The 15,026-nt window shown below is 43.6% G+C and overlaps 1 protein-coding gene across 1 annotated transcript; it reads right to left on the bottom strand.

The window, feature by feature from the left end:
- Positions 1 to 1,178: 1,178 nt before the first annotated feature.
- Positions 1,179 to 13,396, bottom strand: LOC311360382 (mitochondrial import inner membrane translocase subunit TIM44-like). The gene is made up of 13 exons (XM_084480447.1): positions 13,360 to 13,396; positions 12,836 to 12,940; positions 11,624 to 11,788; positions 11,425 to 11,505; positions 11,091 to 11,240; positions 8,137 to 8,270; positions 7,331 to 7,416; positions 6,872 to 6,964; positions 5,056 to 5,180; positions 4,888 to 4,938; positions 4,388 to 4,477; positions 4,145 to 4,255; positions 1,179 to 3,088 (listed from the first exon to the last, which is right to left on the bottom strand). Exons 1-13 carry the CDS (start codon positions 13,387 to 13,389, stop codon positions 2,969 to 2,971), a joined length of 1,341 nt encoding a protein of 446 aa, XP_084336573.1. The 5' UTR covers positions 13,390 to 13,396; the 3' UTR covers positions 1,179 to 2,968.
- Positions 13,397 to 15,026: the final 1,630 nt, after the last annotated feature.

The raw sequence follows: 15,026 nt of genomic DNA, 5'->3' as shown, positions 1-15,026 counted from the left end.
ACATACAATGCACTACAATAACCCTATTACTTTACGCTGCTACTAACCCAACCTATAAAACCTATCCACATAAACAGTACCTAGCTTGAACACACAAACTCTCTCTCTCTCTCTCTCTCTCTCTCTCTCACACACACACACACACACACACACACACACACACACACACACACACACGCACGCATGCACGCACACGCACGCGCACACACACACACACACACACACACACACACACATAATATAATTCATTTTTAAACTGGCAACATCTAGACACCCTAATAAGAATATTAAATTACCCATTGTGTTTTAAGGGCGTGCAGTAACCACATAATGTAGAGCTGTACTGTGATAGCCTCTGGCAGTTGGTGAATACAATAGTTCTGACACTAAAGCCTTGCCCACATATTGCCCATATGCTTAAGGGCTGAGGCACCAGAGAGCCCTCAGTCAGAACAACACAATGTGAGGATTATGTAGTCAAGAGCTTGGGGATGTCCTTATCCCATAATTATGGCACTAATAATAGAGGGGATGGCTTGATGGAGCAGACCGTTCCAGCGTCAGCAAACATCACAACTCAACACTGGACACTGAATAGCTATTATTTCATTGGCGTGGGCAGAACAGCAATGACAACATTGTGTTGTAACTGTGGTGTAACTGTGGGAAAAGTCAGAACATAAAAATGGAAGACATGATCATTTGTGATACAAAGCAGAGTTTGGGTCATTTAGTGGGTCTAATCATTTAAGATCTGATTTAATTAGTACATCTTTTAATTTTTTGACTTTTTAAATAAATATCAATCGTATTTATATGCTTAATCGTCCATCTTTCTTCGAAAGAAGGGTCTTCTACATAGGCTAAAGCATGTTAGATAAGGAAGTGACCGCTCATTCATCAGCACAGACAGCAGCAGTAGAGCGTGTCCGGGGTTTAGTGAGTCAATCTACGGCTGCGTGTTATTTAAAGCTTTATCTGTCAGCGATATATTGACAAATCCATATGTTTATCAAGCCACTTCAAAGGCTGGATCCATGCACGTATATTAAAGCATGTCAGGGCTTGAACTTGTGTTGTGTGTGTGGGTGTGTGCACACACAGACAACTCACATATCCATACACTCCCATTACAAGCAACCAAACGCAGCACACATTGAGTAAACCAGGAGACTGCATATTATAATAGTCTTCTTTATTTACAGCAAATAATTAGGGAGGCTGAAGAAATAAAATATGAGCAGACAGATGACTTGGTCAAATGAAAGACAGGATAGATGTAGGTTTGACAAGTCTTGTATGGCAAGTAACTCAAAAGTTATCTACAATATCACAAGATAGGCTTTTTTTCTACACAGCATTATGGAAAGTTTCAATTAAATCTGGTATGTAAATTAAAATACATTTCTGTTGTACAGAATCACTGCTTATTTCATGGTAAATCCTCTTTAAACAACGTCTGCTTTAGCATTCTTCCAGGTAATACATCTAACCAGTGAAAACAGTTAGATTCGGAATGCATTAACGAAAGATGAACTATCCCCACCAAGCAATACACAATGTCCTACTGCTTAAGTATGCTGTGTCGTGTAAACACACCAACATCCCTTATTGTTCGTTCAGCTTTATCTCTATGTCACTCTATGTAAACAAAGTGCAGAGTGGACCAGTAGCTATACACAGTGGACTCTTATTAATACAATAGTATGACTTGTCAGGCTTCCATGAAGTACAAGGAATCAACTTATATTTCGGTCATAGTTATGCTATATAAATAATGTCTGAATTGACATAATAAAACTGCCAGATCTCTTTACCGACAAACTATTTCAGCAGCTATTGCCATTACAGCTACTCTCCATGTTCATTAAGATGCATAATGTTCTATATATCTTTCAAATTGATTTTTCGCAAACAAGGACATTTGAAATGTTGGCAGAAGATATTTCACCTGGTGTCTGAGTTAGAATGATTAGAGAAATTGTTGAAAGGCTAAAACAGAACACACAAACAATAATATATATATATATATAAAAAAATCAAATACATGTTCTCATCTTAGGTCCCACCCTTTGCAAAGAGCAACTGAACCAGCGATGAGACAACACTGAATTAGAAAGAACTGAGGTGGATCATGTGAACCAGAATATTGACTTCAGGTAGGTGAGGGCCGCTTGTTGTAGTCGGCATGCAACAGACGCATTGCTTAACATACTGTATATTTACAAGGAGTAGAGAAGAGTCTATATTAATATGATCCAGACAAGCTACGACGAGCTAGAGCTAAATCTGAATACACACATCTTGACCGGATCCTGTAAGATAATATAACATACATATAAGCGCAGGTTGTTTGTTTTGGCCTTTAGGTGAATGGCAGCTCTATCTGGGCCACACGTCTAGTCTTTGATGCTTTCTTCACGTCCCTCGGGGGATGGAGCTCATGCTGGCCAGGAGACTAGAACTATCGTCCCTTGCAGAGGCAATCATGGTCGATTGTAAAATAAATAGGGTTCCCATTGAAAGCACCACAGACACACACACAACTAGGAAGCCTGCAAAAAACACATTCCAACCATAGAAAGACATTTGATTGTGTATGTGCACACACACACACACACACACACACACACGCATGCACGCACGCACACTCCTGATGTAACATGGCTTCCCCCCGGCACGTACATGTTTTCATGCTCGCATGTGGTCCAGCACATGGACTTTTCTTTTCTGAAATGAAAAAAGATGCAGATGCACAAACGCTCACACGCAGCCATGGGTCTGGCGGGAAGGGGTGTGTGTGTGTGCTTGTCAGAGTTTAGTTAGCTCCAGAGCATGTATTCTACATCCACGTCCTTCCAGTCCACCTTATTGTTGAGCATACGCCATCCCTGACTGTGTGCCTTCTGTCTGTGTGTCAGTGTGTGTGTGTGTGTGTGTGTACGCAGCTCCTCCTGCTCCTGCTCCTCTAGAGGGCCTGCTCCGTGCTGGAGGCCGACATGTCCAGGAGCCTCCAGGCTGCGTTGGGGTTCAGTTCCTCCTGGTCCCGGCACAACGCCCACACGTGCATCATCCTCATCACCTTCTCCTGGGGGGGGGGGAGAGGAGAGCGTTCAGCGTCTCACTGTCACCAGCCACCTGGTCTAAGAGCCGCCAGCAACATGCAGAAGACACGCCGCAGCTACAGGTGACCCGAGTTCAGCTCATTTCATTCATTTATTTATTGACGTCTTTTGCTGTTTAAGTTTCACTCGGCAGAATAAAGTCGAGCAGATAAAAGCCTGAGTCTTATGATTGTGGGGCACTACGTCTACGAGCCTCTGGAAGCCGGACCAGAGCAGCGTTGCGGTGTCTCAGCAGGCCCCCACGTTATGGCGCATTTCCACTGGCGGTTCAATTTCGGACCCAGCACGCCTCAACCCAGTAGTGAGGGTGCGGTATAGCCCAGCTCAGTTACGGTGGGCGGGGTTTAAGCCGGACGGCGATAGCCACGGCAGCTACGTAAGCATCGTGATCTCATAGCAGCCCGACACAGTGTAGCCTGCTAATAAATCCGAGGAAAAAGAAGAACGCGCACAATGAACAAAGAGCAACAATGTAGGACGTCCAAGACGGCAAACTTTTGCACAACATTTTCTTCAATAAACAATTTCTGGACACCGTTGTCCAGAAATACCTCTGGGGTACTGTGTTTGTTTGTTATTATCTTATATTATATTATATTATTGTCGCATGGAAGGGACTATTCTGTCGACCAATCAACGGACGGCGTGTGTAGCTCAAACTTGCCGGCACCCTCGGCTCACTACGGCTCGGTCCGGGTCACGCCCACTTTTGGCGGTGGAAACGCGGCCCGTGCCGCACCTTTGCAGACTGAACCGACCCGCACCCTCCGGTGAAAATACACCATTAGTAAATAACCCCCGAGGGGAAGGACACACCGAGGCCGGCGCTCCTCATGACGCCGGGATAATGAAACACAATCAAATCAAAACCGGGAAACAGGACAACGGATAAACAAAAATAAACTAAACAAATGTTCTTCAGGGTTGTCGCCCATGCCAGGAATGTTTACTTCCTGGCATTTTGCGGCTCAGAATGTAATCAGTGCGCCATGCTGTGGTAATAATCAGGTTCTACTGACCGGATCCCCCTCCACGAGGTCTCCTTTGGGGCCTCGGATCACCATGACGACCTGCGCCTGGAAGGTGATAATCAGCACGGGCCCCTGGTCCATGATCTTCCCCATGGCAAGCTAAACGCCAACAAACAAAAACAGATTGAGCAAAGAAGCCCACGTACATTGACTCACGTTGGCTGCAATAACCATGTTGTGTTCTTTGTTCTGTGTTCTTGTGTGCGTAAGTGTGTGTATTGCGGGGCTTACATCAATGTTATCGATATCAAGGATCTTGGACTGGAACATCAGGCCCAGAGCTCTGGCCTGCTGGATGGGGTGAGCCAGCTGACTGTACGTCTGGGGAAAACAAATTCAGCAGATTTAATAGCATTTTAGTAATTCATTTTTCCAGTATATTTTTGAATGTCTGTATTTTGTCACATTTCAACCTAGATCTACAATGTGGACTTTAATCGCTAATATGTTGCATTTCAAACTATTCTACAATTGTTTTTCTTTTTTAATGTAAATATTTGTTGTACTCATATTGAGGCCATTTTCAGTGTACACAACTCATCACGGAGCGAGAAAAACAATGTAAACATGACGGTTAAGGAAGTTAGGAGAAAGCTATCGGACGTTCCACTCAGATCTTTCACCAGAAAGGACATACTGTAGAGAAACAGGTTTGACACCACAAGCCAAACAATAAAGATAAGCAACTGTTGCTATAGTGCGAGACCTGTACAGAGCACACAGTCACTTACCGCTTCATAGCACCAGTCTTTCAGCACATCCAGTTCGCCACGGACAAGAGCCTACCAATGGAGAGAGAAACACACACACCCAGGAGATTGATGGGCGTACCTCCCCTGTAATTACAGCCGTGTGTGAGAGTGTGTGTAGGATAATGAACGGCAGAGAGGCGGTCGAACCTCCAGGATGTTGGGGATGATGTCCTTCTCACACTGCCTGAGGAAGGCGTCCTTGTCAAAGCTGGGGTCGGCTTTCAGGATCTCCGTCAACACTGCGGACATCTCCGTCTTGGAGAAAAGGCCACCTGTAGGAACAATGGGATGTGGAAACACAGTTCAGAATAACAAACGGAGGTGATGCGTATTCACATTTCACTGCCTACCTGCACAGCGACTAAACATGATTTGAAGCTCTGAGCAGAAAATGTGACCATACTGAAATCCCTCTACTCCATATGAATGTATATTTGTGCAATTTGTGCTTATACTATACTTCTGTTAAACCAGTTCTGTTAGCCTGGAGACCATCCTGATCACGTGAACTCACGTTCTGTTTCACTACATAGATCACTATGGACCACATCGATTACAGTCGGCGGGAGTACTTGCCTTGACAGACAAATGCCGCTTTTCCACCGCCAGTACCTACTCGACTCGACTCGACTCGACTCGACTCGCCACGCCTTATTTGCGTTTCCATTGGCAAAAAAAGTACCCGGTACCTAGTACCGGGTACTTTTTTTTAGTACTACCTCCGTCGAGGTTCCATGCCAGCGGAGTAGGTACTTTTGTGTGACGTAAACAGGCTGCTGGTAACTGATTGGCCAGCGGCTGTAAATGGGAATATTCACTCAAGTTAAGTTGTGTCCGGCGTGGTTGGAGTCCACGAACCCGCTCCCGAGGGGGACACTGATCAGCGTTTCGCCGTGTGTGTCGCTCCTTTCCCGGGGCTAGAGTTAGGCTGCGCGTCGTTATGTGTGTCGGGCGTGGTTGTGTGTGTCCGGCGTGGCTGGAGTCCACGGACCGGCGTTTCGCTGTTTCGTTTCAGTGTCGTTCCTTTCCTAGGGCTCGAGTTTCGCCTCTATCAACGTTACCGTATGACAACAATAGACGCGCAGTCATTGCGCTTTTTATTTTATTTCCCATCATAACCTTTCCCGGGAATCAGGAAATAGTCTTGATCAGATTCAGATTTCCCGGGAATCGCGTCTCCCGTGATTAAAACCCAATGACGACCCGCCCATGGTGGAGAGGTTCTTTTCTACGACCCGCCCACATTGAAGAGGTACTTTTTTAGATGGAAACGCAACCAAACCGAGTTGAGTCGAGGCGAGTCGAGTCGAGTCGAGTTGGTACTGGCGGTGGAAAAGCGGCAAAACTCCTTCAGCCAATCACAAAAGAAAGTTGTGAATGTTCTGTGTATGTTACTATGTTCAGTTACTGTATTGTTATTGTCAACTTCTATTTCATACATTCCTGTACATCTGGGTGTTACCATCCGCCTAATGTCAAGTATGGAAAACCTCAGCAACTGGACATGTATGTGAATAAGATATAGATAAGATATAGACCTCTGAAGAATAAGTCCCGCCTCCGGTTCCCTCGCACATTGTGGGTGCCGTTCAAGTAGTAAACGATAATTAATGCTACTTTAACGGCACCGAAAATCCACAAACCCAGTCGAAACTAGATGGAAAAAGTGTGTAGTTCAAAACGTGACACAGCTTTTACTTATTCGCCACCTACAGAGTTTGTTATGTATCATTCATAAATCCCATGTTATTTCCCGTAGACATTTGACCAAGGGAACCGGGAGCCTCGGAGGCGGGACTTATTCTTCAGAGCTCTATTACAATCCAAAACAAAAAGGTGTTATGAATCGAATATAGGAATTGTAAGTATAGCTCAAAGGATTCAGGGAGCCGAGATGAGCCCACCAGGGTCTGTATGTGGGCCCCAGAGGGGGAGGCCCCAGGTATCAAGGAGAAGGTCTCACCCATGAGGTCAGTGACCCGGTCCGTCACAGCCCTGCTCGCCCGGATCAGCGCGTTGTCACTCTCATCGTACTTCATCTTCATCTCGAAGAACCCTGGAGACAGAAACGTACACAACGTACACAACGTACACTTAAGCTACTGGGCGACTTTTTAATGAGGACAGATGGGATTCAGAATTTGGAAAATTATTGGACAACAAGGAACTCCTGGGTTCATGTGCAGTTCATGTCAAGTTCATGTCAACTTAGGTTGCATCAGTTGTGCCTGGTTTCAGCTCTATTGTAAGGAGCCAGCACCCCCTGCTGTCTTTAAATTGATTTACACCTCGCTCTTTGGCCACACAAGTTTTTAAATCAGTCCTCAAAACGATCAATCTCTCTAGTAAACGGGGCACTTATAGCAGATGACATCAATAACAATAACAGCTCGTCATGGCAGTGGAATCAGGAGTTCCTTACGGTTGACGACCATGTTGTTGTCCTTGAAGTCCTTCCACTGCTGGAACCACTTGGAGTCCTTGTGGAGCACCACGCCCAAGTCCTCCCTGACACACATGGAGAGCAGCTTCATGAGCACCAGAGAACACAGGCAGCACCAGAGAGTCCATCTAAAACACGGCCCTTCATTGATCCCCAGGCGGGGACATTTGGCTTTTAGATAATAAAGTAGAATCATACTAAACAAATTAACAAACAAATGTAGATAAAGTGCAAAGTTATTTTAAGTTCTGGGTTTAGATATTTAAAGGTAGGCAAATGAATATGATCCAACAAATATACAACACGATATTATACTCTTTGAATCCTATTATGCATTATATAAAAGATGAGGGCCTCTCTAACAACAATGTGCACATTGACCAAAGTCTGAAAGCAGCAGAATTGATTTTCTACATCAGTCATAAATCATTTTAAGTGGCCTCCATTGTCTCCACTATATTACTGCAGCACTGGTGGTACCTTCTGCTGTGTTGTTTCCTACTGTGCTTTTAAAGTGTACCTACTGGTTTACTACATTTTAGTAATCTCTGATCAACACTGCATGCAGACGCGCTCTGTAGAGCAAATCGTGACCCACAGAACACGTGTACAACCAGCGTTGACTGGGGTGGATGTGAGTTGGTTAACTTGGCCATTCCAAAATCCCTACTAGCGGAACTGCATTGACGTCAATACAAACAACAATTAAACGGGAATGGATTTCCATGTGAGGTCAGGAGGCTAGGGTCACATGATCACGTGCGGTGACCATAACAACTACTCACTCGTTGGCCTCATACACCCTGGTGTCATTTTCCCCCGGCTTGGAGGAGAACTCGCTCCTCTTCCTGAGCTGAGGTGGAGCTCTGTAGGTGCCATCGTCCACAATGTCCATCTCCTTCTTCATGCTTTCCATGCCCTGCACAGAACAGACAACACAACCCGCCACTTAGGACCGCCTCCTGGACCCACAGCATGAACAAGGACCAAAACCAACAGGAAGTGTCCGTCTCTGCACTAATATGGGCATAAATGTATATTGAGGGCATCTAGCAGATGATTTTTTTCCAAAGCGACTTACAATAAGTACATTTGTCAGAAGAAAGAGAAGCAACAATGTATTGCTGTCGGTAGGCTAAAGATATTCAAGTGCTAAGCACTTACATTTGCTGGGTTAACGCATTCCGCGTATACAACAAGATAGCTAGAATAAGACGCTACACATTGCTAAGTGCTATTTTTAAGTGCCAGGATGTACAACAACATACAGTGTCTCACAAAAGTGAGTACACCCCTCACATTTTTGTAAATATTTTGTTAAATCTATTCCTGGGACAACACTAAAGAAATGACACTTTTAAAGATTTTTTTTTTTTGCATTTTTTTCAGCTTTATTATAGAGAGAGAGACAGAGAGGAAAGTGCGGAAGACAGAGGGGAGGACATGCAGTAAATGACCCAGGCCAGATTTGATCCTGGGTCTCTGCGATTAGGACTATGCCTAATAATTGGTATGCGCCTTAGCCCAGTGCGCCACCGGGGTGCCCAGAGATGACACTTTTGATACTTTGTAAAGTAGTCAGTGTACAGCTTGTATACCAGTGTGAATGTGCTGTCCCCTCAAAATAACTCAACACAAAGCCATTAATGTCTAAACCGCTGGCACCAAAAGTGAGTTCACCCCTAAGTGAACGTCCAAATTGGGCACAAAGTGTCAATATTTTGTTTGGCCACCATTATTTTCCAGCACTGCCTTAACCCTCTTGGGCATGGAGTTCCCCAGAGCTTCACAGGTTGCCACTGGAATCCTCTATCGATCCCAGCGAGTGAGAGTCAATGGTCACCTCTCTGACCGGGCCCTCACATCCACTGGCTCTCTCCCCCTCCTCTACATTCTGTACACCAATGACTGTCGCTCTGTGACTGATGACTGACACATTGTGAAGTTTGCTGATGCTACGGTTATTGTCAGCTTACTGAACAAGGAGGAAACTTTTCCGGTCATCGACCACTTTGCAACATGGTGTCAGGATGCCTCTCTTGAACTGAATGCGTATATTGACTTTAGGCGTAATGTCATTAACACTGTAAAAGAAAACAAGTATAAATGGTCAGGAAATAGAGGTTGTTAAAGAGTACAAATATTTAGGATCCATTATTGATGACAAGCTGTGTTTGGAGCCAAATACGAGTTTGCTTTGCAAGAAAGGCCAGCAGCGCCTGTACTGCCTTAGGAAGCTGGCCAAGTTTAATGTTGACAAGACCCTGAGGACCCTTTTCTATAGGTCCTTTGTTGAGTCAGTTGTCACCTTCTCCTTAATCTGCTGGTATGGGTCTATCCACCGTAAAACAAAAAAACTCCCTTTCCACGATAATTAAGGTGAGCAGCTGTATCACAGGTTCTAAGCAGAAAGGCCTGGAGGAACGTTATCAGAAGCAGATGCTAAAAAGGGTTCAATATATCCTGTCAAATAGCTCACATCCCTTAAAGTGTAATTTCTTCAGTGTTGTCCCATGAATAGATTTAATAAAATATTTACAAAAATGTGAGGGGTGTACTCACTTTTGTGAGATACTGTATACCCAGAAAAGTAGAATTCCATCAGAAACGAGGAGCTAAGGTGACTGATGTAATACAAATCTGTTATGGCCAGTGTTGGGGAAGTTACTTTTAAAAAGTAGTGTTTGCTCGTTATTCGTTACTTCTTAAAAAAGTAATCCCTTACTTTACTTAAGGGATGGAAAGTTTGGAAAGTAACTTGTTACTGTTACTCGTTACTTTTATGTGGCTTATTTTCAATCAGTTCAAAATAAAGTGAATATCTCCATCCAGTGGCTGTTTTGGTCTGTTGACATCACATTTTGGATGATGGTTATGGGCGGCGATTCTAGCTGAGTTTAACGTCTCATGCAATGTTGGGGCAGGGCAGCTCAGCGACCGTGTTCCTCTGTATGTTTATCACATAACCCTGCAGGCTTCAATAAGGATTTCAATCTGTGCTAACAGTGGATCCCCCGTTCCCTCCCTTGTCCGTTCCATTTGGGAGACCCAGAGGTGAACTGTCCCCCGCGCCCCCTCCCCTTTTCCCTTCTCACACAGCTTCTCTGCACGGCACCTCCTCAGTATCAATATGCCAATTCCCCACACATTGATATGATAGATAATAGAAAACCGCTTTGCGGCGCGGATGATTTTTTTTTCCTTGTGTGCTCATGCCACCCCCAATGTGACATTGGGGGTGGCACGGGCGGCTGCCCGCTTCGCCCGTGCCTAAAACCGCCACTGCCTCCATCCCTCAAAAGTTACCGTTGGTTGCCATGATGACTGACTGCACTCTGCATGCTACTGCTTGTACCAGCCTCAGTGTGGAATGAGCGCCCGCGACTATTGCGCAAGCGTGCAGCTGAGGCAGTGTCGCTGTCAAATCTGTCCCTGGGAAAAGTAACTAAAAGTGCCTGAAAAAAGGAACTACGTTTCGTTACCATATTTTCTGCAGTAATGCGTTACACTACTTTTACCCGAAAAAAGTAATTACGTTACTGTAACGTGTTACACACAACACTGGTTATGGCCACAGCAAAACGCCTTCCAAAGGTACTTATTCAAACCCTCGTAAACAAACCGTGTTTGCTTGACATAAACAAACCGTGTTTGCTTGACATAAACACGGTGTGGTGTAGCGGAGCTGCCGCTAGGGCAGGGCAGGCGGGGTCACTTCATCAGGTGTGTGAGCTCTGACCTGGGAGATGGCTCTGAAGGCCCCCGTGGAGCCCAGCTTCTCCCCTCCCTTGGAGACGGACTCGGCCGAGTGCTTGGCCGTCCTGGCCGCCTCCTCCACCCCCTCCTTGATCTTCTTACCCAGGTCTGTGCGACTGACCTCCTCCAGACCCTACACAGACACACAGACACACACACACACACACACACACACACACACACACAAAGCAACACACACACACTTTTATTAATAAGGTAGTCAAAAGTCTGCCATGGCCTGTTCATAAGTAATCACTTGGCTATTGAACAGTAATACTGAGTAAATGGAAAAAGGTTGTAACAGATAGCGAGCTTACCTCTTTCACCGTTTCACTAAAAGAACCAAAAGTCTTCTTGAACACCTCCGATGTCTTCACAGTCTCAGATTCTATTGTTTTCTAAAAGGTAAAATAAACACAAATAGATTGAAAAAAACATAATTTATGTTTGAATGAGTTACTGTGTGACCATGTTCCTGTTATGAATCCATACTGTAAATCAAAATGCCATGCGTACATATTTCCTCCGGGCCTGCTGGAGAGCGTCGGACTCCTCGAGTCTCTTGGCCTCGTCTCTGAACTTCTTGATGTTGTCCTTCATCTCCTGGTTCTTACCGAACTCCTGCCGTAAGTTCTCCACAAAATCCCCGAAGAACCCCTTCCGACCTGAGGCATGGCGCACCTTCACAGGGGACAGAATCCAATGGATCGGTGAGGGGGTTCTAGATATACAATAACCACGGTTCACTTAAATCAGGGGTTCCCAACGTTTGTTGTTCAAGGACTGGCATGTTCATAAAAACATTTGGAGGACTGGCATTCAACTTTAATGCCGTCATTTTTAAACAAAGGATGTGGCTGTTTTTCAAGATGGTTTATTTGTCATATTCACAACAATAATGAAACAGTAATGAAATGCTGGAGTCTCAGGCTCCCTTCAACAATGCAATACTATAAAAAACTACAATTTAGAAGAGAAACACAAGAAAAGTCTTCAATAAACACAAAAGTAGTGCAAAGACACAGTGCATTTATAGTGCTTAATTTACAGTGGTTTAGTTGCATATTGATCGATTTTATGTCTATGTGATGGAGGAAATAACATGACACGTATAGCTTAAGTTATAAAAATTTGATATGTATGCATTATTTTTTTTTCTGGAAATATTTAAAGGCCCGGTACTAATGGGTCCATGGACCCTGTCCGGGGACCGGGGGGTTGGAATCGTTGACTTGAATGAATGCCGGCTACTATAGTGTTCGACTCCCAACGTTAAATGAACTGGGTTGAATCACCAATGTCTGCAACCAACTAGTAGGCATCTTTGAGCACCCTTCCGGCTCCTTATGAAACTCATGCTGGATATGAAAGCAAGTCGCTTGAGAAAACTGTATCACCTATTCTAGTAAAGGCTTCCCTTCTCTCCTCAGTTATATAGGCGCATATATATATATATATATATATATATATATATATATATATATAGGCTTACAAACATTATTTTACAAGTGCATTCGATTTCCTACACATATAGTTGTTTTCTATTCTAATCTTTAGTTTTGTCAAAGTATTCATGGTGTATCCAAATTGAAACTGGCCTTTGTAACACTGTTACAACATATTAATGGGCTAAACATAATCAGAAGCCTGAAGAATTTTCACAGCGCATCATTCCTGGTTCGTAGGTAAGCGTTGAACAATCACATAACCAGGGCATTGAACACATACCTGGACATCTTGACTCTGAGCCGTGCGGGGACTGTAGATATCGAACCTTCCGAGCGGAGAGCCAAGAGAACGTGAGGACAAGGTCAGTACACGTCTTCCGACGAGCTGCAAAGAAACGAAGAAGCCAGTCATGTCACTGTTGCTGTCACCACCACTGAAGCATTCATATGTTACGTGTGTGTTACAGCATGTCGAAGCCAAACGCAATCACGTCACTGTAGTTTGGGACACAATGTCGAAAAGGTAAACGGGACGCAAAACGAAATTACCATGAAATTTATATTTGCATACAATCAGAGCGTCAAGAACATGAACACTACATGACATTTAAAACCGGAATTAAAATGTAATCTGGCCTCCTGTGATCTGATCAATAGGTATATAATGCGCTATTAATAAACACATAGCGTCCATCAAAACATATATGCCTTCACTAGACAAGTAGGACTAATAGGCTTGTCAAAGTGTAGCACATATGTGTTAAATTAACTAAAACGGCAATGAATGACATGTTGTCGTCTAACCTCGTAACACCGACACACGGAGGCTGCCATCTTGATCTTGAATGTGCGTCACCAGCACGAGCAAAACGTGGGATTCTGCTGAAGCACGTGACCTCCGCGGCAGCCAATAGCTGGAGACCTGGTGAGCGTGTCTCAGGATCACTTCGGGCGCTGCTGGTACGTTTTGCATCATACGATGGACGCTATGGTCTGGTCATATTTGTGCGCATTGATCGATTATAACGCATACGTACAAGTATCCTAGTCGAGAAATGGCAGCTGAATCAGTCAATTAAAATGCAAAGCAAGGAAGGGAGACTACATACAAAATGTATCCACAGACATGGTGACTAATGTATGATAATGAGCTTAACACTAATATGCAGAAACAACCCTGCCTCAAAAGGCTATTGGCCTATGCAGTAGAGTGTTTTTCTGTTGGTATGGTTGTCCCTATAAAACAATGTCAAAAAATAAATACAAATAAAACATTTCAGACATTTCAAAAAGTTATCAATTACACTATGGCCAGGGTACCAGGGCTCTCAAGTTTTGAACTGAGCTCAGAGTGACTGGCTTTTTGGATTGTCGGCACCGTTAAAATAGCATTTATAATCGTTTACAGCTTTTACTTCTTCGCCACCTACAGAGTTTGTTATGTACGATCATTCAAAAAAACCATGTTATTTCCCATAGACATTTGACGACGAGGCGGGACTTATTCTTCAGAGGTCTATCTCCGGTTATCCCCTCATTAATATTCATGATTTTCCCGGATTCCGCCTACAAAAAAACACATTCGCGCGTTGACTTGGATTAAAATGTGTTGGTCCTCACAACTACAGGAGAACGAGACCCGTGAAGCTAAAAAAAATAGAAAAGTCCCATACTGCCCACACTGTTAATTGTTGACATTGTCTATGTAATAACCTCTCAAACTATCTCTGCCCAATTGCGAGTTTTTTTTTTTTTTTTACAATTGCTTAAACATTTTTCCTGATAGACTACCTCACTTTCCCAAAACCCTAAACACAAATCTCAAAACTCACACACAAAATGCTAAATCCTACACTTCTTACTCTTGCAAAAGCACACTTTGCCCTCAAAACAGTGTGAACTCTTCACTAAATGGTATTTTCTTTTCAAATGACAAACACATACATCATATGAGTAGACATTTCTAAGCACCTATTGAACACTGGTGTGCAGAATGGAAAACACTATAGAATGAATGGAAAACACTACATGAATGCTTCAACAGTATAATTATATATTAAGAATTATATTACCATATAATGTTTTTAGGTACACTCAAATAGAAAACAACACACAATACTTTACAGTAACAACAAATGCTGTATTTGTATCCAAAATGTGCAGTCTATAAATCACAGCAAACAGGATTAAAACAGGATGAAATGAAAGACATAACAGAAAATAGGCAATACTGTAAACAAAACATCTGAATGAATGATTGAATGAATGAATGATCGAATGCATGCATTTTTATTGGTTGTAACCAAAGGGTAGGGCAGAAGCTTCAGCTTATATCAAGCCCCCCCTTCTCACATTTTTAAGAGTAACAAACAAATGTCATACATACAGTGTGTTTGCATATACATGCATACACTTACCTACATAAATGCATACATACATACCTGCCTACACATACCCATAAGGGTCAATAC

Source organism: Micromesistius poutassou (assembly GCF_964030765.1).
Source record: "Micromesistius poutassou genome assembly, chromosome: 16".
In the NCBI taxonomy this organism is placed as follows: Eukaryota; Metazoa; Chordata; class Actinopteri; order Gadiformes; family Gadidae; genus Micromesistius; species Micromesistius poutassou.
This window is presented reverse-complemented; position numbering and strand designations above follow the sequence as displayed.